Genomic DNA, 26,995 nt, shown 5'->3' on the forward strand with positions numbered 1-26,995 from the left:
GTTATCCAGGAGGCAGTACTGGGGCCGGTCTTGTTCAATATCTTTATCAATGATCTGGATGAGGGGATCGAGTGCTCCCTCAGTAAGTTTGCAGATGACACTGAGTTGGGTGGGAGTGTTGATCTGCGGAAGGGTGGGAGGGCTCTGCAGAGGGATCTGGACAGGCTGGATCGATGGGCAGAGGTCAACTGTATGAGGTTTAATAAGGCCAAGTGCAGGGTCCTGCACTTCGGCCACAGCAACCCCATGCAACGCTACAGGACTGGGGAGGAGTGGCTGGCGAGCTGCCCAGCAGAAAAGGACCTGGGGTTACTGTTTGACAAACAGCTGAACATGAGCCGGCAGTGTGCCCAGGTGGCCAAGAAGGCCAACAACATCCTGGCCTGTATCAGCAATAGTGTGGCCAGCAGGAGTGGGGAAGTGATCGTGCCCCTGTACTCGGCACTGGTGAGGCCGCCCCTCGGATACTGTGTTCAGTTTTGGGCCCCTCACTACAAGAAAGGCATTGAGGTGCTGGAGTCTCCAGAGAAGGGCATCAAAGCTAGAGAACAAGTCTTATGAGGAGCGGCTGAGGGAACTGGTGGTTAACTTAGGCTGGAGGAGGCTGAGGGGAGACCTTATCACTCTCTACAACTACCTGAAAGGGGGTTGTGGTGAGGTGGGTGTTGGTCTCTTCTCCCAAGTAACTAGTGATAGGACGAGAGGAAATGGCCTGAAGTTGCACCAGGAGAGGCTTAGACTAGATATTGGAAACATTTCTTTACTGAGAGAGTGGTCAAGCATTGGAATAGGCTGCCCAGGAAGGTAGTGGAGTCACCATCACTGGAAGGGTTCAAAAAATGTGGGGACGTGGCACTTCAGGACGTGGTTTAGGGGGCATGGTGGTGTTGGGTTGACAGTTGGACTTGATGATCTTAAAGGTCTTTTCCAACCTTAATGTTTCTGTGATTCTGTGTTGTTTAATATTATATGTGTCTGCATGTATTTTTTTCCTCCCATTTACCATGTCATCACTTCCACTAATTTATTTCTTCTTTCCCTCATTTATTGCATTAGTGCTACGGGATGACTTTCGCCAAAACCCTACAGATGTTGTGGTGGCAGCTGGAGAGCCTGCCATATTGGAGTGCCAGCCACCTCGTGGACACCCTGAGCCTACCATCTACTGGAAGAAAGATAAAGTCCGTATTGATGACAGGGAAGAGCGAATCAGTGTGAGTACAACTCAGGTGGTTGTCTATAGACACAGGGCCTGCACTAAAGCCCCGCAGCTGAGAGCAGCAGAACTTTACAGCTTTATAGCCTTTCCCATAGAAACTCGTCATTACTCTTGGCAGCTGGCCTCTCTGAGTTTTCCCAAATGAGGGGAGGAAAGTTGTTTATTGCTTCCAGTTTGGGTCTCCAACTTGGACTTCTTGAGGCTTGATTTGTATAACCAGTGTAACGGGGGTCCGTTATATCTGTAGATTTGGTTATATAAGATGCTCTGTTATATGGGGAACTCGGCAGATATCTTTGACCGATCTGGCCTTAGCTTTTCTAGATCTGATTTAAAAGAAATGAGATCTCCGTTCTATGAAATGAACTCATGAATCAGAAGATTCTAATGAATGAGCTAATGAACCAGAGCTCGTATCAGAGAGGTGTTTTAAAGATACAATCAGTCATATCTATGAGGTGAACAAATACTCCATGGGAAAAAAAACAACAGTTTAGGATGATATTGGTAAAGTACTGAATGGAAGAGGATCCAGCAGAAATACCTTACTTATCAACCGATTAGAAGTTATATCATGGTATGTGGAAGCAAATGGGATAAATTAAGGGAGCGGGGACATATTTCATTCCTAAGTTTTAAATGCTTAGCTTTTCAGTATTAATGTTTCTTCAATAAAGTTTTCTGTTGTATGTAATGATATGTAACTCGTTCTGTGCCTTACTCAATATGGAAGTACTATCAGGAAGCTTGTTTGTTGCTTTGGGTGCCTAAGGAAGTATTGCAAGCTAAACAGTCTATATAGTTGCTCTTTGTGGGCCAGGCTGTCTGTGCTAGGGTCTACTCACGAGTAGAGGAAGGAACGAGTAGAGGAAGTAAGAGCGGCAGGAAACTGGTTATGATCCCCTGACTCTCAAGTTTCTTTGGCTATATTCCTACCTTATTCTGAAGCATCCCATTGTCTAACTTTTGACACTGTCTGTGACTTCACAAGCTGCAAACTTCTTATTTCTTTCAACTACCCTGCTCTTCCACTCTGCAAGCACCCTTTGGAGCCAGGAAAATGTTAAGTCTTATGGGAGTCAAGTGGTTTCTCAGTTTGGGCTAGATTCAGTCTGTTTGCATCAAGGAAAAGAGAAAATCTGCCTTAATGAGTGAACAAGGAAACTGTTCAGACACGAGTAAAATAAAAGGAGATGAACTAAGTAAAACTAAATAAAGTTGCCTTTTTCTTGAGAGAGATGTCAAGAGTGCTTTATATCTCATCATGCAAGAAATACGAGCCTCTGCATTGCCAAAGCAGCAGCAAGAAATGTAATCTTTGAAATGTAAAGCATCTAATGAAAACAGAAGAAAAAACTGAAATGCATTTAGAATCAGTCAATAGGATAAAATGTGTTCTAGAACAACTTTAAGATATTTATGTATATAGGATTATAATTTTAAAGCTATACATATATTTACAAACAAAACTTTTAAATCCCTTCATTGTGGAACTTGCTGCCTGTGAAGATAGATTTTTTCTGATATCTTTTGTTTTTCTGAAGTTAAAAATAAATTCCTTGTTTTGAAACAGATACGTGGTGGGAAGCTGATGATCTCTAATACAAGAAAAAGTGATGCCGGCATGTACACCTGCGTTGGAACCAACATGGTGGGGGAGCGAGACAGCGATCCAGCAGAGCTGACTGTCTTTGGTAAAGCAATCCAAGCTTTTGTTTCCTTTTCACTACAAATGTCATAGTCTTAATTGACCTGGGTAACTCATCAAATATAAGACAAAACAAGGTTAACAAAACACAGTAGTACTGCTTAAGCCGCATTTCACAGTTTTTGAAGACCAGGTTTCAAAGGCTGCAATTTATAATTATGGAGCTGTGATGGATCAACATTTTCCTTCTAAGTGCATAGTTTCAATCTAATTGGAGGTCCTCAGTGATATTCATACACTCGGAGACAGTAATGCAGGACATAATGCTCTCCATCACAAAATTTCCAAATGTCATTAAGCTACTTCTAATACAGATGACAATGCCTGCTTAACAGAGATTTGGACCAGCATTGCCTATTTAAATAATTCCTTATTCCTGTGGGGCTGTGAAATCAAACCTTTGTGAGAGAGCAGAAAAGATCTCAATTGATCAGTAAAAAGTAATTGGAGAAAATCCTGAGATTAACATTTTCGAATATATGGGGACACTTTTATCATTTGTTTTTTAAAGAGCATGAAGCAATTTTTCATCCTGTAAGTCACAGCATCATCTAGGTTTTTGGTGGTGCTGAATGAACAAAAAAAGAATAGGTTTCCAGTGTTAAAGAGCTTCCAGACCTGATGGGCAAGGCAAGAATTTGTTAGAAACATTTGTATTATGGTTAGGGTCTAGAGCAAGAATAGAGTAATATTGAACCTAGAGCTGGATCCATCCTGCTAACAACTGGGTAAGAAGCAAAGCCACAAAATCCTGCTGTGGTATTGTAGGAATTAGTCAAGAGGTCTTGAGCAAACAAAAGAAAATCAATAAGGAAAAAACTCCTCACTGCTAAAGAAAACACATACATGCATACAAAAAAGAAAGAAAGAAGAGAAATAGTGTTAATGTTACCGCCTGCTACATCACTTCGATATCCTTGATACAATACCAAAATTCCAAACAAGACTGCTTGTAATTCCAGTTAGACTTTTCATAGAAATACTAAGGTCCTTTCTGAAGCAGGTGCTCCTAATTTTTTCACCTTCTGGCTAATATGGTGGAAAACCCAGTCATAGATATTGCCATCTGTGTTTGCATGTGTGTGCAATTCAACATTTGTTTGTCCACTTAAAAAAAAAAACCACACATTATGGGATTCACAAAAGGCATAGAAAAGTTTCTGCTAGACATGATCCATGAGTGACTAAGGATTTGCTGCTTTCCAGCATTACAAGACTGTAAAGGTTTCCACTCTACTGTTGTGGATTCATGGAAGCATATGACTTTTAAAAACAGAACTAGTATACCTTGGAAAAAAACACAGAAAGGATCTCTATCAAATTATTATGTCCTTTGCAGCCAGTCTGTTGAAATTGTGCCTTTATACAGATATAAAAGAGACATGACATATCTTCTTAATCAGTTTAAGTACTGATAATCTCTGGTAATACTCCCTGTGGATAACAAGCAGATTGCAGTCCTAAACTACAAAGCCTCAAGAAATCCTTAAGAAAATAATTTGTTAAAAAGCATTGAACTGTAGGAATAAAAATCGAAATATGCATGTAATTTCATATCCTGCAGAGCTACGAAAGGTATTAGGTTTGTCTTCATATGTAAAATATTACATAGCCAAGTATAATATTCTGAAATTTTTACAGGATTTAATCATAGCAATCAACTCATAAAATACAATCTAGGCCGATTTTGTGAATACTGAACAAAATCAGCAATAATTTAAATTAGATATTTTAATTCTTCAGAATTGTGTTAGACAACCTAAAGAAAATTGTGTTTAAAATTCCTTTCCTATCTGGGTATCTTCCTGTCTAAAATTCCCCTTCTGTCTAGGTATTCCCTTCCTATCTTGGGTTTTGCTGTACAAGAATAGCACACAGGAAGCAGGTGCTTAGGTTATGATCTGCTGTTTGACAAGACAATTTGACTATCCTGTGCCCATTTCCTGGCTGCCTCCTGGCCCTGAAGCTCTGTGTTGGTGTATTGGGCTCACTGTATAGACGTGTCCAGGTTAGTCTTGGTCTGCTCCGTACAAAAGAAGGAGTCTTGGCTTTACTTTCCACCAGCAGAACAGTTGTATTCTGTTCCTGGACGCCAGGCGCAGCTCGTGTGTGGGTGGGTGCGTGCACAGTACACTGGAGAGCATTATCCATGATGTTTCCAGGAAGCAATGTGTCTACTGGACAGTCCAATCAGCCTAAGCATACACAATAAATCCAATAAATCCAGCAACTCTGGGAAACGTCAGATTGGCTGTGCCTGTTCAGATTGGCTTTGCTGAACACAGACAAAACCATAGGTCATCTGTTAAGTCCACAGCCTTCCTCTAATATGACTCACAGGTTTGAGGAACATGGGAATAATGCAAATTTTGAGAAAAACATGCTAGAGCTATCACAATACTTATATATTATTCATGTGCCCAACTATAACTGTTTTGAACATATTTCAAAATGGGCTTTATAATTAAAATGAAGACATCTTAGCTAAGAGACTTTGAGAATTTAATAAAGTGGCTGGCAAGCCTACAGCTGGTGCTGATTCTGGAGAGGAATGTGTATTAATTAGCTGATTATTAATGTCTCTATTCCTTTTCCAAATAACAAACCCCCAAGCCCTTTCCATAGTGTGAAGGGGCCCTTAGTAAACACACTACTCTGTAGGAAAAGGAACAGTTTCATAATAGTTCTCAAACCTTTCCAGGAATCAGCCACTCATTACTTTTGGCTTTGCAAGTTTGTCTGTAGTACCTGAAGTTAATTTCTGCATGTGACTCGTGACAGATCTCTGGCTCCCTGTACGGTGAATTTAGCTTGAGGCATTGCCTCTGGAAAAACTAAATCAGTGTGGTGGTAACTGGTGGCCTGAGGGGAACAACATGGAAGCCAAGCCTAAAAGATTACACCTTTCCTGAGTTTAAAAAAAAAAACCCTAAAGTAAAATAGGCCATAAGAACCTTGGAAAGAAGTAGGAGGAGAAAATGGAAGTTTCCCATACGCATAATGTATCCACTTGGCTGGGTACGTATTCAATAACCTTTGCTGAGAGATAGTCATGGATAATACATGTAGAACTTTCACAAAACAAGTAATTTTTTTTTTCAACCCCACTTGCCTAGGAAACCTAGTTTTCAGCATTTAGGCACTGCTAAGAGCATACTGTTAGTGTTGATGCAGGTTGCATTTCTTTTGTTCAGAAGTCATGATTCTTCTACTAGCAGAAAATTGCCAAACTTTCACAGTGAAATATCATAAAGCAAACTGATTATATAAGCAGTGCTTCCCAAAATTATTCCTGTGTTTTGAATAGTGAAAATGATGCGCTGCACTTTGTTAGTCTTCTTTTTCAAGTACTACTGCTAATTTTTGCCTTTATGAGGCTCCAAGGTGTAATCTTGGAGTAAAGCAAGAAGGCAGGGTCTGTCACAGTCTAAGTTGGCCTTTAAAGAAAGTTAGTAACTAATCCATCAATCCTGGTGTTCACAAAATGGGGCAACATGGTACTTTATTATTATGGACGCACTATTCTAAAGGCCAAATTCAGAAGTGTAAGTGATACAAATTAGGCTGCTTTGCTTGTGTTTGGGCTTGTAGCCTTTGGCTGAACAGACTTAAAGCAAGATGCAAAACAGAAACAGTTTCATTCCAATTTGTAAGAAAGCTTGGTTTATAAATATATAATATGGAGCCAGAAATTAAATAAAGTAAGAATTACTGTTTAAGTTAACCTTTTATCATTTTTTCATACTACTGCAGTGTTCTCATATAAGTTTTCCAGTTGTTTTAACTATTTCAGACTCCTTTTTGTTCCTTTGGACTTAAATTGGTATGTTTGAAGAGAATGTACAAAGGTATATGTTGTATATTGATTCTGAAGCTCAGTGAAATCAATGAAAGCCTTAATATACCAACTTCAAGAGGCTGGCATCAAGCAGTGGAAAAAGATATATTTAGAAGAGCCTTAGAAGAACATAAAGCATAACTAAGAAGAGTACAAAAATGTCTTAAAAGATATGTCAGTTCAGATTGTTTTGGATTAATCTTTGACTTTAGCTTTGGTACTTGAACCTTTTTTCAGCTAATAAGGTCCTGTGGGATGAAGAGGTATTGTTGTCTGATGCTAGAAGAAGTATTTGTGTTTGATGTTCTCTAGACATTGTCAGGCTGAAAAAGATACCACAGTTCCAGAAAGAGTATACTCTGACGACATGATGCTAGAGGAAAAAAAGTCAAAAAGTCCTTAATGAAGACATTGTGCCACATTTTACTTTCCTGAGCTTGGACTATGTGGAAGGCCTCAGCAGAGAGTCTTGTCTAATTATATCCTGGAAATCAGTCCTAGAAGCTTTCCCAGCCGCATGGAAAACCTACTTGAAGATAGAGAAATTGGCAGTGTGTGTTTTGTCCTTCAGAGCAAAACTCCTCCTGTTTTTCTTCAAATCCTTGTATTTCCCAGCTGCAGTGTACTTGTGGCTGTTTGCAAAGAGCCAGCTTGGCTTTACAATATTTGTTATCCACAGATACTGACAAGTTGTAACAGGATAAGGCTACTGCGGTGAAAAAGGAGCTGATTTGGTCTCCAAAGCCCGTTACCTAATGCTCAGTAAAAACTGAAATTGATATGGTTGTAGATGTATACAAAAGGAGAAAAACACTGGTTGTAGATGTATATAAAAGGAGAAAAACACTAACAACTGATAAAAATCATTCCACTTCATTTGCATGTGCCTCTTAATAGTGCTTCGTGTGTTTATGGTAAAAGCTCATCGCATCTTGTGTACTGCTTAGAGTGTAGCAGTTTGCAATGTCTATGCAAGTGCTTATTTCTCAAATGAAAAATGGAAAAGTGCCTAAAAAGAGGCAGTAGAAGATGGTCTTTAAATATAAAACCATCTGCTTTTGCAATTGTATTTTAATTTATGTGGCCAACATAGGTAAATTTAGTGTGAACTTAATACCTTGTCTTCTTCCAGATCTTCATTTTTGGCAGAGAGCTTTACGTTATCCAGATCATGTTGCAGTTAATGAAATATCTATGCTATTGACAGCATTCTGAAGTGAAACTTACTTCCAACCATCTAATGTTTCTTTTTTTTTCTTTACATCAGAACGCTAAAGTGAAAAATCCTTTTATTTTTAAACCATTTGATGTTAAATCCCTCCCCAAAGCCTTTTAATTCATGTTTTAATACTTCTCTCTAGAACACAAAAACCTTTTTAAAAAATGATGCCTTTTCTCCAGCAAAGACAAAGAAAACAGTTCCAAATCAGATTGAGCCTCTGCATTATGGGGACCATCAAATCCGTCACTCTAACAATTGCCTCAGCAGAGAAAATACATTAAGGTAGTTAGGATCATTTTTATTAGATTGAGGTCCTATATGTGGCACTCTAACTTTTTGAGGAACAGACAAAGGGCAATAATACATCTGAAGGTCATTGGAATCTCTCTAATAGACTGTGATACTCAGACCAATTGTTAAATAGAGGAAAAATTGAGTTCTGCAGTTAACTTGTGTCAGCACCCAAAGCAAGAAAAGAGTTTTCCTATGTTTCTGGTTAGAATCACTTCTGTAGGTTTTCTTGCAGCGCATATCTCAAGCGCTGCAACAGATTGTCGGTGTGTGTCCAGATTGCATTAACAACTCCCTTTTATAAAAGTTTATTCTGAAGTTATAAAGGTCACCCTAGTAATAGCATGACTGGTTGACATGACATATAACCATGACCTATTTTATAGTGCTCTTCAAAGATTTTTAATATTCATCAGAGAAAATATTGGAAGTGTGTACTTTATTTACTCAGTGAAAGCTTATAAAATAACTATATTAAAATTTTATATATGTCTACAATTTTAATTTATTACACCCTTTCTTGTCGTTTCTCAAATATATTGTGTTCTGAATGCTGTTGACAGAGTAACAATGGTTAATTATACCACAAGGCTTTGTTTATGGGCGAACCATTTCAAACGAAAAAGATATAAAGATTTTTTTCTCAAGTTTAGCTCTGAAACTAAATTTGACCTGGCTGTGTGAAGAAAACTTCTTTTATTTAACATGCCTAGGAAAGCAGCTCTCTGTCTCCTGAGAGATTAACACTGTAAGCAAGTTATGCAGGTGACTCAAATCCAGTTAATCTCACATAAAGAATGTTAATTGCATTGGCAATGGCATTCACTCTGATCACTTTATAGCCATATAATTAGCTATTGGACATATTCAAGGGGTTGTCTGAGTGGTACGAATACAGGAAACAACATGAGAGATAACTTGTTCTTTCCTCATTCACACTGGGCAAAATGTAGAGATGATGGAAAAATGGAAATAGCGGTTATTGGTATTTACATGTCCTTACTAACTGAGATCTGTACTTACATAGCTATTTATTTTCTAACAAAATCTAAACTGTTTTGGAAAATACACAATTTTGAGAAGCTGATCTGAAACAAACATGTATGTATACTCCTAAATTGCCTTGATGTGGAATCAAATGATTTACCTAATGACCTTTGGGCCATTTACTGTCTTGTCAGCTGGGTTCTTCTCAAAATGTGGTAGGAATTTATTTTCTCATCTCCTGTATAAGAAGCATTTACAGCCACAGGTAGCAATTTCATAAATACACATACATTAATTTCTTAGATGTTTACAGGCAGCTTTTTTAAACATGGTCTAAAATAATTTTTTGTATGCAGAGCAAGAGAACATATAGGCACATGCAGAGTTATTTAAATTCAAGGGTTTCTAAATCACCTATAAGGATGCTGATCTGGATCTAATTTTCTTGGTTTAGGATCATCGTTTGAAAAACAAATACCAAAATGTAGAGTGTATTGTGTATGAGGTCAGAGCAGGGGTTGGACTGAGCTCTTCTTAGAAGAGAAGTTGTGCATAAGATACTGTTGCAACTTACAGAAAGTTTCATTAAGATATTCTCTTCTAGATCCACATAATTACAGACAGGCCAAGTGCATTGCTTAGCATTAAGGTTAACAACTAATGCTTTTGTTACTTGGTCCAGTTCTAAGAAGTTTGTCAAACCAAAAGGCTTTATACAAATTTTCCATGCCTGATGTCTGCTTCAACTGATTTTTTTTTTTTTTTTTAATTGGGATAATTGGAGGGAAATGGTGAAGGATTTGAAGGAGAGGAATGGAGGAAGCTTTTTGTCCTGAGAAATGCAGGTCCCTCATATTGAATAACAGGCACATAAAATTTGTTGGGAAATAGTTACACTGTGCCAGAGATGTAATGTTTTGCTTGTCCCAATAATTTTCACCAAATGTAGCCAATTATGCACCTCTCTAAAAAAAAAAAAAAACCATACACCAGAGACACCAGGCAGAATGCAGGTCTGAACAGCGTTTTCCTGCAACTGCAGTTTAGTGCTACTGTCACTCTCCAGGGAGGCTACTTGGTTACTTGAACTGATTTTTCTTGTGTTACTATTGTGGATGGGCTGTAGCTGGGCGGCACAGAGAAGAGAAGCTCCAGTTCAAGTGTAGTTCAAACACAGAGTGGAGAAGAGTCAGTTTGCTGTGAGGCGTGGGTAGTTGGACGGGAGACTGGACTTGGACACTTTCTGGGTTCCAGCAACATTCTGGGCTAGGAGGAGACAAGCCGGTTACGGAAGAAGTCTGCAGCTGGGAAGAGCTGGCACAGCCAGTGGCTGGAACGGAGGGGGACTTGAGGCACCGTCACAGGCTGGCCAGGACTCATAGGTGAGGGCAGGAGCAAACCGAGCTGCAGGCAGGGAAGGGTCAGGAGACTACATGCACCGGGCAGGAAGAACCTGATGAAGCACGCTCAGGACAAGGAGCTGTGCTGAAGGTTGTACGCGGCTGGTACGCAGACCTGAAACAGGGGATAAAGACTGAGATTTCAACGTGCGGGGGGAGACTAGAACTGAATTTACTTGCCCAAATGCCGCTGGAACCTGCAGGTCCTGGTCAGGACTGGGAATGGGACAAAAGCGATGGCTTGGGAGAAATGCAGAGAAGAATCTCTGCCCATTAGGCACTGGAAAAGTGCTATAGATTCTTGAGTGTTTCTATTCTTCTGCTGACAAAATACGTTTTTCCTTGCCACTAGGTCCCCCTGCTAGTGTTATGGAATTCCTGTATGATGCTGTCACTCATTTACATAATTATTAACAGGTGGTTTTTGTGTTCCTTGTTCTCTGACTTAATATTCTCATTTGTAAAAGTGTTGAATATTTTACTGGCTGCAACTGAATTCAATAGAGCACAGAAATTTAATACTAAATTTAAAAAAAAAAAGTGGCAGTTTTGTGTCTCAAGTTGAGGATCAAAATTTAGCAGATATTTTTTACCTTGCTTTCTTTAGATCTCCATCACACTTCAGAGACGGGCTATAAACATAAGTGACTTGCTTATGAAGCATTAAGATGGGTGTAATGGAGGTCATGAGGAAATTAATAATTCTGTCACTGAAGTGAAGTTTGAGTAGTATGACAGGAGGCCACCCACTAAATGGTACAGCTAAAGCAAAATATTAAACACCTGCTCATTAAATGAATACCAACAACCTGGAGATGTTTGGGGGAAAAGTAGTATATGATCATATAATTGCAACCAGTCCCATAAGGCATAAACAGAAAGGGAGTGATTAAAGGGTACACAGACAGACTTCGTTCTGGCACTTCTGGCACTGAGGTTCTGTGTGCTTGATTTTGCAACCTTATTAATGTTCTTCTAATGTTTGGGGTTTTTTTTATTTGAATATAATAAACATGGACAGCCAACCCATAAACTCAGCTCTGTAGTTATCAAGACAAACTGCCTGAGTCAGAATCTGGTATTGCTTACATCTCTGTGAATTTTGAATAATTTTTTCAGTTACATCATACCCTTCAACTTGCTGAGAATGAAACGTGAAATGTAGTGTGTAACCAGTTTTAAATGTCTTTAAAACAAATCCCTGTCTTGAGTGGAAATACTGCTTCACATAAACCCAGTCTTATAATGGTTTGACTCCAGCTAAATAATCTCTGACAATAAAAGTGTGGTATGGCCAGGAGAGGACAGAACAAAATTTATGCAGTCCAAAGGCAACTTGGAAACTAACCCCAGTGATATCCTTTCAAATGAAATTACCGGTACTTTGGGTTTGTACCAGTATAACTGAGATCAGATTGTGGCTCTGCGTCTGGATTTTAAGCAGGCCTGTACAACATTATGGTGATTAATAATATTTGTAGTCGTGCAGGCTAACATAACAAGGGTAAACAGAACTTATTATTCAGACCTTAATTTAGTTTTCCGTGGTGAAGTTAGCGATGGGGATCAGGGAAGCTCTGACCTCTGTACGATAGTCCACAGTTGCCTGAGACGCATAACACGGAATTTACATTTTGCTCCGAAGCACCAAGATATTGATTATTGCCGAAGGCAGGCTGTCTCCGTGGGCAGCTCCTGCATCGCTACAGCAGGCAGGAGGTTTAGATCACGCTGGGTGTACGCGGTGGTGCAGAGCCAAAATGCTCCCACGAAAGGGCACGGTCTTGGAGACCTCTCCGCTGGCAGGGCAGGCGGGCAGTCAGTGCTAGCACAGGCTTCCTGCTGGTGGCACTCAGCTCTTGCGTGAGGGCCGGATGCGGCAGCCACCGCCTCTCCAGCCTGGCAGTCATCTTCCGGCTTCTTTGTGCACATCATCAGTTCTGCTTGTCTGAATTTGTGGAGCTCAGCCTCCCTTCTTCGTTCCGTGAATCGGTGAACAAAAAGATGCTGAAAAGCCAAAAGTGTTCATTTCAACCCTCTGACTCACTAAGGAATTTTAATGTCTCTTTCAAGAACGGCCCACGTTTCTCAGGCGACCGATTAACCAAGTGGTGCTGGAGGAGGAGGCCGTGGATTTCCGGTGCCAGGTGCAGGGGGATCCCACACCCACAGTCCGGTGGAAGAAGGATGATGCAGACTTACCGAGAGGAAGGTGAGAGCAACATTCATGTTCCCCACACTTTCACACTTCAGTTGTTGAGTAATGCTGGAATCACTCCCTACTATTATCGTTTGTTATTTGACGTTATGGGCAAGATTTATGTCCCATATTGCTGGTCTTTGGCACTACAAAACCTGTTCCAGAGCCAGCTGAGCAGGGAAGCCCATTCTGGGTTGAATTGTCCAAGGCAATGGATTCCCGTGTGTGATAAATGATTGAGTCCCAAACAGGATTCCAATTTAAGTTTACAATTTATTAAGCGAATAGAGGCAGGCAAACAGCGCTGGGTGCGCCGGAAAAAAAGTGATGCGTAGGTATTGTGAGCACATGGGTATTCATTGAATCGGCTGGAGAAAAATAAAGATGTTTTAGGAATGTATTAGTGATAGTAGCCTTCATAATAAGTGCTGATACCAAAAGGGAGTAAACTTGGCTAGAGACTTGCAGAGCTGCTCCGTCGCACTAGCAGGATGAATTAGCAAAGCGCTGTGGTGGGCTTTTCTGGCTTCTTGGCTTATTTTGGTAGAGTCTCGGAGAAAAACCTTCCTCTCGAGGAAACAAAGAACAAACTGGCAGAAGTGGAAAACAAAGTTGGAATTTGGAACAGGCCCTTTGTGTTCAAGAAAGATCCACTGAATCTGGAACAAACAGAGAAAATTCCAGAGTGATCAGGGGATGAGAGTCTGTCTTATAAAAGGACATTAAATTAGTTCAGCTCCTCCTCAGCTAACAGAAAAGAGTTTGGTCCTCGGTTTCTGGAACTTCCGAGTTTTGATGACGAATCATTATTAGATTACAAAATCTTAACACAGAAGTAGATCTGGAAACAGGAATGAGAACCCAGGTCTCCATAGCCCGGGAATCCTTCTGGCCCTATGACTCCTGATACATTTTTGCAGTGCTTTTAAGTTCAACAGCAGATATGAATAGGGCTTTTTTTTTCCCTACCACAGTTGATTGTTCTTTTCTATCAGTGTTGGTTATTCCTGGGATGTTGCTGATGGAATTTGAAGAAAGGCAAAAAATAATCTAGACCTTCTGTTCTTCAGACAAGTGCTTTAAACACTGGACTTATTGTAGGCTGGCTGCCAGTGTTATTTCTGCCCCTCCAATCCTTAAAAAAGAGCAGCTGCAGTGGTGACTGCAGCTAGTTTGTGCCAATTTATACTAAGTGCTCTGTGACCATACTACTAGACTGGGTCTAACTAAAACAAGTTAGACATTGCTGTCTGCTTTCTTTATCACAGCATGTCTTACACCTTCATCCCAACAAGGTGAAAAATGTGGTAGGGCTGTTATCTGGCAGTCTTCGTCCACTTGCTAAATATGGCGCTTAGTGTTGCATATACTTTCATGAAAACTGGTTGGAAAATTCCTCAGAGTCACACAGCACTTAGTCATGTTTCCATCTTGGGTTAATAGCTTTTGTTTCTCAATTTCTAAATCTTTAAGAAAATCCCAAAACTCAAATTGGATAATACCTCCTTTAGTTTCCACACCCTCAACTCTGTAAGATGTCTTACATGAGCATGCAATTCTGCAGCTAAATGTATTAATGTAATGATACATAATCTAGAAAAAACGTTTCTATGTAAGTAGGGATACATATGTATATATATAGGAATGCATTTTATAATTGATTTCCTTGCAATTTAAAACAAATTTAAAAATGACATAGCTTTTTTGCTAATAATATTGATAGATGTGTATGCATGTAATACATAAAATAATATTTTGAAGAGCAAACTTTTGGATGACAGGATGAATTTTTCTCTTTGCTTGCTTTTGAACTATACATTGTAGAGTAGTCCATAGTAAATACATTGTGCTTCTGTGATTTATTCTTACTGTTGTTCTGCTTCTGTTGTTTTAAATCATGTCCATTTCTAGGTCTCATAAGCAGAAGTAATAGATGATGAACCAACAGTGCCTTTGATTAGGTTGCACTTTTATTAGCGTTTTTTTAATGACTATGTTTCTTCTTTTTCTTTTATATCTTACTGTGAAACACATAGTAATATGTGCTTTGAGGTCATTTTTTCTGTTCACTCATGATATATTTCTAAGGAAGAAGAAATGAAACAGGAAGCACAGGAAGAGCTTTCACTGGGCTTTTAACTAAAAGAAGAGAAGGTTAGTCAGGTACATTCTGATCATAATCAACTTCAGGCTCAGAAACTACTCACAATGTTTTGCAGTGTTTTTATATTGCTGTTTAACATTTCATTAAGTGTGTTTTGGCATCTTAAAATAGAAAGTAGCAGTACGTCTTCATTTACGTCAGCTTCCCAGAACATCACAGGGATGGATGAGGAAGGGGCAAGGTTGCAGAATTCCATGCTGGAGACCCCCTTGGGTGATAGAGGACTACCACTGCCACTGCCCACGTAGTGGGTTACCACTGCCGGAGCCATGTGGATTGTGGTCATCTAGTAGAGTCCAACATACACACTTCAAAAGCAAATACCTCTGATGATCAGGACTGTATGTTTTCATCTCCAAAATGTATCATTTGTATAGCAAGATACATAAGCAGAGGCTTCACTGTCCAAAAGGTGGAAATTTCCAAACCATACTGCATGATGCTTAATCAAGGAAGATAAACTTGGAATGTCTGGAAGAAAAGCTATTGTTTTTCCTGGATTTTTTAATGCAAGCAAAGAACTTTGCCCAAGTATAGTGTGATGGATGGATGAATGGATTAAAAAATTATAATATAGCAATTTTATAAATTAAGAAGAAAATTTCCAAGTTTTTCCTTCTTGATGAAATTAAAGATTTTTTTTTCTTTTTGAGATAAAACCAAAATTAGCTTTCAGCTTCTGAGCTCCTGTATTTTAAGCATTCTAACATCTACAGTGAAATATGAAACCCTCAAGGAATTCCCTTTGTTATTCTTCCTACATACATAAATCCTTCTTCTGAGCAGATCTGTGCAGCTATTTGTCTTACAACTTTCAATATCAATTTCCTGTTTTTACTGCTAACGACCTTCTTTGCACATCTGTCTGGTTTTGTTTTTTCAATAATTTCCTTTTGACTTCACCTCTAGATTACAAAACAATTATAGTAGGTACCTGCTTCAACAATTATTGCAAATTTTTTAATTTGTCTCTTGTTAGTTCAGCTTTCAGAACTGTCTAGTTCAGTGATAGCAAAGTGGAATAAACTGAACTTTTCTATGCATTTTGTTCTGTAATTTGTTCCTGATAAATGCCAGAATCAGTGATAGTGGATCCATAGTCTTTCAGCAATCCTTCTCTGGTCTTCCATTTTACTTCCTTTTAGCTTTTTTTAGTGACACATGTGAAAGCAAAGAGAAAAGTAATCACTGTAATTTCTAGTGACAAATATAAACAGTATCGCTCCACCAATTGGTGCATTGAGTAATAATTGGAAAATAATTTCAGGCTATTACAGTTTTAATTATAAAGGTCCCTGGTGAACTGTAAACATCTCCAGTTGCAATTGAATTGAATGAGAAAAAAAAAAGACTTCTAAAGAAACTAGCATGTTTGAAAATAAGACTATTTAAAAAAATTTAATTTAGCCATTTTGTTGAATTGTCTATGTAATTACACAGATATGTATGAGTAGCCGTGATATAAAACTGAGAACAGATGGACATAAGTTTTTTCTGAGGGTACAAGGCTTTGTTGCAAATCTTAACTATTTTGAATTTATGATCTAAAACAATTATGATAGTCTATATTTTGATTTAAAACCCTTAAAGTGGTTCTTATAGTGGAAGTTTTCAAAGTGCCTATGAAGAATAGGTCTCTCTAACAGTCAAAGGATGTTACTTTTCCTAAACCCTGTAGACCTGACTTGAGATATCAAATACCTTGGTACATGTGGTGGAGCTCTTCTGTGTGTGCTTGGGCAGGAATTACAAAAGCTATAAGAAGGACCAGGTAGAAACAGTGTTGTGGGTTTTGTATGTTAACTGTTTTCATAGTTCTTTTACATTGTTGGGATAATGAATTAACTGATTCTTCAGAATTGAAAATTCTATTTAGAGCATAAACCAATCCCAGCAAATTAATAATTTGCTGTTAAAAATGTTGATACTGCATCAACAGGGAGAAACAAAGAAACAATGCGAAGTCTGGGGTGCGTAAAGATTTTTTCCAGAAGCTGTCCATTTTGAATCAGTGACCCAAGACTGAAATGCATTGTGAATCAAGGATAGAGGTGCATGGTGTATATTTTATTTTAATTGCTCTAAAAATTCAGCATCGCACCATAGCTTCCACAGTACACAAAGGCTAGGGAATAGTTAATCAAGTATGACTCATGTCAAACTACTGGAGGTGAACAGGATACTGTGGGGTCACCAGTCCTATGCCTTTGGCTGAGATACTAAGTTCGCTGTTTCATGAACAGAGGTTTTTTTCATAAGTGACACAAGGAAATGGCACAAAAATTGTACAAAAGTGACTCAGATAATTGTGGCCATGCAGAATGACCAGGACCTATTGAAAAATGAAATTAAAATTGTCTTTTTACATTGAAGTCTTTTTCCAGCCACACGTTGGGGTAGGTTCCCCTTCGTCTGCTTGGCAGAAATAGAGATTATACTTTCCTGCTAAGGCGCTGATGGTCTCCTGTGTGGTGAGGAGCTCAATATGGCCAGGGTCAGCTTTTGTTTCATCTGCTTTTTAGTCCTGGTAACAGGAGGAAAGACATATTATTTGAGAGCCTCCAATATGAGAGTGGCACATCTATGACTAGCAATTTAATAAAATTTGAATAAGGTTTGTACAGTGTTTCATGTCTTCAAATTTTCTAGCGAAGCCGAAGAGAGCAGCTGCATGGTCTGTAATTACATAGCAAGTAATACAGATTCTTTGATTCTTTTTTTTTTTTTTTGAGGAAGTGAAGAGTTTTTCAATTACAAGTTAAAATTTATGACACATTATAATAACTGTTTAAACCTTTTACACAGAAGAAGCTAGCAGTGTCTGCTCTTTGGGAGAGTGAGGTTAGCTCAGCAAATGCATTTTTCAGTTGCCTTAAAAATGACTGAGTAGCAATCACATGGGCCTTTTTTTTTCCATTCCAGCCCAGAACAGCTGGTTTAGCTCAGTAAATACATCTTTAATGAAATTACAACCTGCTCTTGTAAGTTGCATTTACAGGCACTGTCTGATTAGATGAATATTGTACTAGAGATGAAAAGTGGCAACTGTACCAGCAGGATGAGGTACTTGTTTTACGTGCCACCCACGCTATGGGAGTGTAGAATGAAAAAACAAGAGTGATGCTTCAGAATGAAAATGGCCTGTAGTTTACACAAAGTATATTGCTAAGTGTTAAAAGATTGTAGGTTGTTAAATGAAACAGTAGTGACACACAGCAGTGAAAATCATAAACAGCACTGTAAGCTTTCTTATTTATGAAAGATTAGGAATATTCTTTAAAAATTACTTGGGAGAATGTACTCTCTTTCGTTGTTGAAAATTACCCATATATTTAAACACATTAAAGGGTTTTCATTATTTGCTGAGAACCACAGATTTTATATTTATTTTATTTGACTGCTCTGAGTGACAGACACTGAGGTTTAACCATAAATGCAGTTGAGAGTTTAGACATAACTTATTCTAAGACATATGTTAGCTCCAACAACAAAAGTCTGTGTAGATGTTAGTCTTGCTATGTTTTTAAAAATGCCCTCTTTGGTCCTGAGAAGTATAGAATCATAGATTAATTTAGGTTGGAAAAGACCTTTAAGATCGTCAAGTCCAACCATTAACTTCTGGGCATTCTGGAAGGATAGTAAGCTACAAAGTTTCTCAAAAGTGTGAATTATCTCCTAACTTCGTTCATAGCCACCTTGCTATAGCTTCTCTTAAAGTATTGACCACCAACGTGACCTCTCCCATCCATGCTCATCTCGGACAAAAACTATCAACCCAAATGCCTCTCGAAATGACTAATTCCTCCCAGCCTCTTTATCGGCTCCCCCTGGTTCCCGTTGCCCATGCTCTAACTTCCTTCTGCCTGCAGGCAACAAAAAGTTACTTTAGCAAGTCATGGCACAGACACTGTCTAGCAGTCGTGCGAACAGCAGAAGTAGTTGCGTATGCATAACCTGAGCAGAAACACTCTGTCACACTTCTGATACATGTGCATTTTCACTGTCTTCCAGGTGCAAATCTTTGAAATGGATTTAAATGCAAATGACAGCAGATCTTATATCAACAAACTCAGAAAAGTTAGATTTTTTAAGAGGAGATCCAGGACGGGCCTGAAAGGCAGAGATATTCTGCATTTGCAGTCTCCACGATCACAGGATGAGGCCCTGTAAGCCACAGAGACAGTAATTTTTAAGAATAAACACAGCGCTAGATAATTCTATTTATATTCTGTGGATGGGATAGTGAGGTATTTAACTACAGCCTCCTCTAGACACAACCAAGGGGACAATGACCTTTCAATGAAATATGAGTTAATAACACTACAGCGCTATGTGCTTTGGTCAAGTTAATCTCTGTGCAGATTGTAACAAAATGCAGTCTAATGTGTATTGAAAATTAATTAGCGTAAAGAGTGTATTTTAGTGCTGTAATGGATATAATCTTTGGTTACATCAGCAAATTTCTGTTACAATTAATAACAATTAACGGTTTTAAATAAAGGGTCAAGGAAAAAGAATGTTTTTCGTATTAGCTGTATCACGTGCACTATTCATCACCTCTGGTTAAATCCAGTATGATTTGTACGCCCATCTTTTGTTTCCTAAGCTAAAGCATCAAGGAGAGATTAAGTCCCTCTATGAGGAGCATAGGGGAGAAGATTGGATGTTCTTAATAGCTTGTCAAAAGGAGACAGTGAAAGAAAGAGGTTTAATATGCTATTTGTATTCTTACTTACATCTGGAGGGAGTAGAGGTGGTTTGCAGAGGATGTTGTTATCTTGGGTTTAGTGCAGCACACGGCTGGCATAGCGCAAGCTGCAGTGCAACTTGCGGAGAGTCCGTGTAGCCTAACTGAACACAGGCAAATTTCAGTGGAGTGCAATCTAAGCATCTTTTTAGCTGTTATGTCGCATCATTTGAGGAAACTTCCCCTGTAAAACCAGACATATTAGAGACAGAGAGGTTTATTTTTGTCTATATAGCATCAAGATGATGTACCCCAGTGCTGATGGGGTACCCCCTCCTGTTGGTTCTTTTGGTTGAGAATCCCTCTTCTCTGATTGATATTTTTCCTGTCAGTGATCCCTTCCTGTTCTGAAAGGGGAAAAATATTCCTTACAGTTTTCTGAGGAATACATGGCCAAGTGAAAGTGTAAATTAGAGTATTTTTTTACTTTTAAAATTCCTCCAGGCATGGCATTGAATAATGTCCTGTAAACATATTGTCCCACAGTTACCCCAGAGGTCTATAGTCTAACCCAGTAGTTATCTGCCATTCGATTTGTTTGAAATATTAAATGCTGTGAGCAAATGTGTTAGGTGCATGGCTCCGCTGGTGATCAGCAGAGAAATGGTTAATAACATTGACATTTAAATTGGCTTCATGTTAAGTGTCAGTTCTCACTACAGAGCTGAAGAAGAGCTATTGTTTCAGGCAGTCTGTTTGCGGATGCATGAAAACAGTCCCCAGTTGCTTACATAAGGGTCAAGGTTGGGAAAATAGCTTTACAACTCCACGGACAGCAGCCATAAAGGAACTGTGTCAACTAACAGTCCTGCCTACATGTTTTCTCTTTATGCTATGTGAACCATTGGTGATCTATAAAGTGATCACTGACAGTGCACTTGAAATAGTTTTGTCACAAGAGAATGGTTTATTTTTTATTCTTTCTTATTTAACGTCCTAGAATTGTTAAATTTCAGAGAATTAATGAAGTCACTAGCAGAGTTCTGAAACAAAATTTAATGCCAGTAGTAGCAGCCTCAAACATGGATTTCTCTGAATTTTCTACGCACAAAAGACTGCGTAGAATGGTCTACAGGAAGGACACCTAAGAAAACTTGATGTAGAATTTCACTCAGATACCCACTCTAGTGCTTGAATCTTTCTTTAGTGTCAGAAAAGCAGAGTATACTAAGTAAAAGCTTAGTAATCACATAGTTTATACATTGTATTTATAAGTTTCAGAATACTGAGGTAGCCTGCTTTCTTGAAAAGTGTAAGAATATCAAACAGTTTAAACTCACCGTTACCAGTTTATCGACTATTACAATTATAGAATGAAAAAGTAAAGATAGTTAACCATGCAGGTTTTTTCTGTAAAAGAAAGATTCAAGAGCTCTGACATCATTGATGCTACTGGCATGGCTGGCCTGCAGGGATTTCTTCTGCTTTAACACATTCCATTCCTGCATGGGATACAAGTTGTCACCTCAGTTAAAAACAACCAAACAAAAACTGTCAGTGAAAATACTGCAAGGTTAATGTTTTAAACCTAAGAACTACTTTCCAGTTCCTATTGGTAAGTCCTATGTTGAGAATTACTTAACAGTAGCAAAATGTACTTTTTAATAATATAATTTCTGGCTCAACTGTAATATTGAAGACACTTTCATTAAAACATTAATATGACTTCATCTTTAATTACCACTTCAAAGTTGGTTACTGATTCGAAATATAGATTAGAAAATATTTCAGTTAGTTCTCTGACAAGTCTATCATAATCATTCATCATGCTTAAGACAAATAATAATAGACAGGCCAACACAAATCCTATTTATTTCATACTACTCATAACCTGTGTGCTCATGTTAAAAAAAATGCATCAAGCCATATTTAGGGAGTGCAAGATGCCAGTCTGGGCTCAGATCTTCTTAGTGTGTTCCAGTCCTTGCAGTATCATTTCAATCTTTTAAAAACAAAAATGGACAAACCCAGTATTTTGCTTTTCCTTAAAATTCGTTTTTAGTGGCATGTGCTGAGCAGATAGCCCTAAAAATCAAGGGTGCTTTTCTGATGGATGAATTTATGACATAGGCATTAATAATACAGATCTTTCCAAGTGCCTGACAAATTTGTCTCATCTGTGAGGGAAAGGACTACTTCTGGTGACAGGAGGATAGGTCTCTATGCCAAGTCATTACATGGTCTCTTAGCTCATACTTCCAACAACGTTCCAGTTTTTGAAATGTGGAGCTCTGTCTGGAACTAAAATCAAATCAGAAGCCCATTTTGGGTAATTATCATGTGGTAATTCCCTATGAATACTTCACTGTGCAAACAGAGATGTAGAGGTAAAAGGTGGAGCCTGCATCAGTTTAGATAGGGTTTACTGAGTCGCTGATTCCCAAATATAAGTTTTGTTCTTAACTTCTATGTGTTTCCAAATTATTTCAATAAATTAAAGGCATAAAAATCAGGCATAAAAAAGCAGCCTGATTTTTCTTGGGTCTCCTGTGAGCGCATGGCTAAAGATTTTGTGAGGTACTAGTTATGTGCGTTCACATATGTACGTTTGTATGTAAAAGTAGTACTGCATAGTGTGATGCTTCCAGAAGAGGTGGAGCGTGCTGTTTCCTTGGACATAGGTATGGTTTCACAATGTTGATCCAATGACTGTAACTGTTGGATACATCTTTTTTACATTCAGGCCACTTTATTGAATGCCTTGGTTTAAGGCACAGTGCAGCGTGGGTTTGTGTTTTACATCATTTCAATTGAGAGTGTCCACCATAAGCAATTACAAATAATCTGCTGATAACCCATAAAAGATTTTAGACTGTAGCTGAACCTGCTGTTTATTTTAAGCAGAACCTGTCAGTATATTTTCAGAACATCAAAACAGTGAATAGTAACCTGTATTACTTAGCTCTTTTTCCGGTTTGTTGGAATAAGGCCAGTGAACAATTTTGTGTGACTGCTTGCATATATACCTTGCACTAAGAAATTCAAGGTAATGTCACGTTGCCTTATAATGTTCTCTGGCATGAATGGTGGAGCCGAAGAATACATGGGAATCTGGACATGTAGATGTGAGTGGCAGCCGACCTGTCAGCACCTTGGGGATAGCTCAATCTATCATAGCTGTAAGCAGTGTCTTAAGAGCCACCCAGCAACAAACAGCCTTGATTTCGGGGGTGCAAAAGAGTAATTTGAGACCAGTGCACACAAAGGTATACATTCATGCTCTCTCTGTCACTGATTCAGGTTTTGCTAGGGAAACCATTATCTTTCCCTCAGTTGTGCTGCTTTTCTTCTTCCACTTTACCAATGCATGGGCTGGAAGTGGAGAAAAACCCAACATTTCTTGTAAGGGAGCTGACAGTAGGGGTGGCTGCCTCACTGATGGAGATGGAGGCTCTCCGTTCTGCTTCTGGACCACACCAGGCTGAAGCAGGTGAAGCTCATGCTTCCTATCTCGCCGCGGCTTCTGGCTGGCTCCCTCCATCTGGCACAGATAGTCTAGGAGCCAGTGACAAGCTGTGGCACTATGCTGGGAGCTGAAGTGCCAGCACCACAAAAGAGAAGTGGAGACAGAAGCTTAAGCATCCTTAACTACCTCCTGTTTACTCTGGTTTTGGCCAGTAGCATCTCTCTATTTGGGCCCCCTAATCATTGATGTTGTGAGTAATCTCGAAGCTTTGTGCGTGTTTTGCAAAACATCCTGGCAAACAGGCAAAAAAAGAGCAAAGTAATTTTTGTGCCATCTCAAAAAAAAAGGGAAGTCTACAAAGCCTACATACAAAAATTCTATTCTATTTTTTTTTTAATTTACAATAACATTTTAGAAGAAAATAGGTGCCTGGTATAAATTCATGTAAATTTTTTGAGGCCAGTGGACTTCACAACAGTCAAGATGTGATTTTTTCTCTTGTAAATTCCCTTCAGCAAGAAATACATCTTCTTGAGTTGGATTTGTTGAACTCAGTAATGTATTTTCACAACTTTAAAATACACGGGGGAAGCATGCGCATCCTTGTATTACCAGCTAGACTCACTTGGGTCGCTAGAAATGTAATGACTCCAGCTGCAAACACAGTTTTGCTACCTGTGCACATGAGAGACAAAGAGGTGCATATATTTTTATGCATAGCTGCATGCACTTTTTTGAAAATCTGGAAATCTAGGGGTGCTGTGATGCAATGAGTAAAAAGTATATCAAACGGAAAAAAGCACCTTGCTAAATCTCTCTAAGTTCAGTAAATTCTCTCTCTCTTTTTTTAATTTCATAACCACAGAAGATTCGTGGCTGAGTATGGACACATACAGATTTTGAATTGGGGGGGAAACGATAACTGTGACAAAAATGGTTTAATTCAAGATTATTCTTAGATGCTTAAGCCAGTGCATGAATCCAACCTCAGTACGTTAATTTCTGATACTTTAAAACAGTTAATGTGTTTTGTTTTATTTGTTGTTTGGTTGAGCAGATGGTAATGGTTTTGACACAATTCAGTTTTTTATTTTTCTTCTTTTCTTTTCTTGAAAAAGACAAGGCTCTTTTTCCCACTTTGTCACAGCTGGTTACCAATCAATCTCAATTCACGGTACAGTGATGATAGCACATGTTGTTCAGGGGCCAAATCTGATTGGGTTGCATTTTCAGCAGTGTTTCATATTAAAAAAAAAAGTGTCTGTATGGCAGTGACTGTCAGCACACTATTGTACAACTGTCATTAATCAAAACTAGCAACAATGAATGCATTCATATGTGCCAGAGACTGCCAGATTTCACTCAAAATCACCCAATTTCTATTAGAATTTCCTCACCAGCAGTGTTTTCTCATCTGCTTGTTGTTTCTCTGTTTCTTTCTTCCTTTCCAGTCCCTTGCCCCCCTTCCTTCTTGGCTAATTAAAGGCAGACCTGCTCTAACTGTTACTTGTAGAGCAGAAATTGTGTAACGTGGTGCCCAGAAGTGGCTGGTTTCTGTCGAGGCACAGGCTGACTAGCTGTTCAAGAGGCATCTCCCAGCTCAGTCTGATGGCTGAAGTCTAAGCTGAACTGAAAGGTTAAGCACCTCCAAATGTTTAACAAAGAGAAGTACTTAAAATCAATTAGATGGCCATAAACATGTAAAACTGATGCCTGACACCCTAGGTTTTTAGTGGAATGTTGGCATTAGTTGGCTAGGAGTCAGCAGTATTTTGGCAATATGTCAGAAGGTGTTTCTTGACACTGCACATATTTTGAAGGCGTTGCCGCCTTAGTGCACTGGCTATGTTAAGGACCAATTTAACCAGTACGCTCTGGTTTTCCGCCACTCCATCATCAATCCAGGAGTCTGGTAACCTCTGCCTGTGATTGGCATTAGCAGTCAGAGAGGCCCTGATCCTGATTCCCAAATGTTCAGTAGCACTAATCCAGATAAGAGTCAACTTCTCCAGAAACTCGGGTGGAAGCATCTTGCTGTGGGAATATGAGGCTCTGAGACCGAGAGGAGAGAAGGCATTGTTCAAGGCTGTGCAAGTAGATGCTTGAAAAACTGAAAACATACTCAGGCTTCACTCCTTGTTACTTCACTGTTCCTTTCTCACACAAGCTTCTTGTGCTGCTGTGGATCAGGCTGCAAGCCAGTTTTCTTCCTTTCTCCTTCCTGCCTGCTTCATCTGTCAAAGCTTTTCACTGAACTGTGGTGACTTCTGGGGACAATGTGGGTGGAACAGATGACTGAGGGGCAGCGTGTCAATACTTCAGGACAGCAGATGGTTATAATGTCCCACGGGTCCATCTATACACGAATCTAATTGCTAGATGGCACGTTCTGTCAGGGTGGTCCACAAACCCAGTATGGCCTTGTTGGAGAAGCAGCCTGGGAGAGCTGGACCTCTCCTTGAAGTAACTGATACCTGGGCCGTGACACCGACGTGCTTACGCCACCCTCCATTTCACAACCCAAGTGGGAGATGATGGCTGTACCCTCACTCCGCGTCCTGGCATGCCATGCAGCTGGCTCGTTCCTCCAGCAGCCTTTGCTCAATTTGCATGATTGGCAGGTGCAAGCATAAAGGCTGCCGGAGCCTCCCAGGCAGCTGGCTGGCATGCCGGCACCAGCACATCGGTGAGATGAAGAGCGAGTCAGCTGCAGCCCACAGCAGACTGGAGGGCCCTGTCCCAGGCTGCCCGCGTCCCAGTTCAAGCAGCCACTCCGATAGAGTCCCGCTGCCTGCCTGTTTCTATCTCGGCAGCGGTAAGTGAACCACGGGGACGTTCTTTGTCCAGGGGGGAAAAAAAGAAAAAAAGGCAAGCAATTAGATAAATTGTTAATTGTTGCCCAGCTTTATAACTATGATTCTTGTATCCAACCCATATTTATATTACAGCTCATCTCAGTTTTCTCATCTCACAGGAGATGAATACAGCTTTATATTTTTAGTCCCCTAGGGCTGGCCTCATGTCAAGAAAATAAGCATTTTTCTCTTGTCTGCAACTCTGTGGTCGCCAAAGACAAATAACTGCTCCATCGTTGTGGGATACTGTTGTCATATCCTTGAGATCTTTAAGGGAGACAATTTGCCTTTTCTCTCTTACGAAAACAGTGATTTCTATTTGCCATTGACTAGTGCAGCACAGCATGCAAAATGACATAATTTGTGAGCAGTCGAGAAGAAATGTGCCTCAACTGCGTATGGCTGTTGAGTGTAGTTGCAGAAACTGCATATTAAGTTCTCTAGTTCATAACGTCTCCCCACACCCCCCAACAGTACTACGCTGGCAAAAAAATTGTCCCTAAAAATTTCTGAAGTCTGCCATGGCATCTACTTATTCTTCCCCTTGGCATCTCTCTTATTCATTAGTTAAATCTGAGGTGCTGCACATACATATAATTAAGTGTAACTCCTAACAAAAGAGGTATCGTATATGTTTATGCTTATCTCTGACAGAATGGTTAGCCTCAGTTTGGTCTTTTTTAACTTATTTTTTTGCAAATAATTAAAATGGACTTACGGAATATAGAATGAAGCTGTATTGTATTGTGGTGAGCGTCAAAAGACGTCTTGGCTTCTCTTTATTCTTGCAGTTGCTAGTAATGCTCTAATTGATGTTGTGAGCTTTAATTAGACAAAACAGAACTTTGAAAGTTTCAACATATAGAATCCTTTGTGTTAAGATCCTTTAAAGTCTGTTAGCACAGAGCGCTCTCTCTAGAAACCTATACTAAAGGAACCAATAGCAATGTATATTATG

At 39.3% G+C, this 26,995-nt stretch overlaps 1 protein-coding gene across 1 annotated transcript in view; it reads left to right on the forward strand.

Annotated features, from left to right (window-relative positions):
• Positions 1-1,004: 1,004 nt before the first annotated feature.
• The window catches only part of ROBO2 (roundabout, axon guidance receptor, homolog 2 (Drosophila)), a gene marked incomplete at its 3' end in the record, with an annotated part of 135,709 nt that continues 109,718 nt past the window's right edge, over positions 1,005-26,995 (forward strand). Inside the window, exons 1-3 of the mRNA XM_010285434.1 lie at positions 1,005-1,214; positions 2,793-2,913; positions 12,739-12,877. Coding sequence (XP_010283736.1) covers positions 1,005-1,214; positions 2,793-2,913; positions 12,739-12,877 — 470 coding nt within the window. The remainder of the gene's footprint in view (positions 1,215-2,792; positions 2,914-12,738; positions 12,878-26,995) is intronic.

The sequence above is a fragment of the Phaethon lepturus genome, unplaced genomic scaffold (genome assembly GCF_000687285.1).
Source record: "Phaethon lepturus isolate BGI_N335 unplaced genomic scaffold, ASM68728v1 scaffold12414, whole genome shotgun sequence".
NCBI lineage: Eukaryota > Metazoa > Chordata > Aves > Phaethontiformes > Phaethontidae > Phaethon > Phaethon lepturus.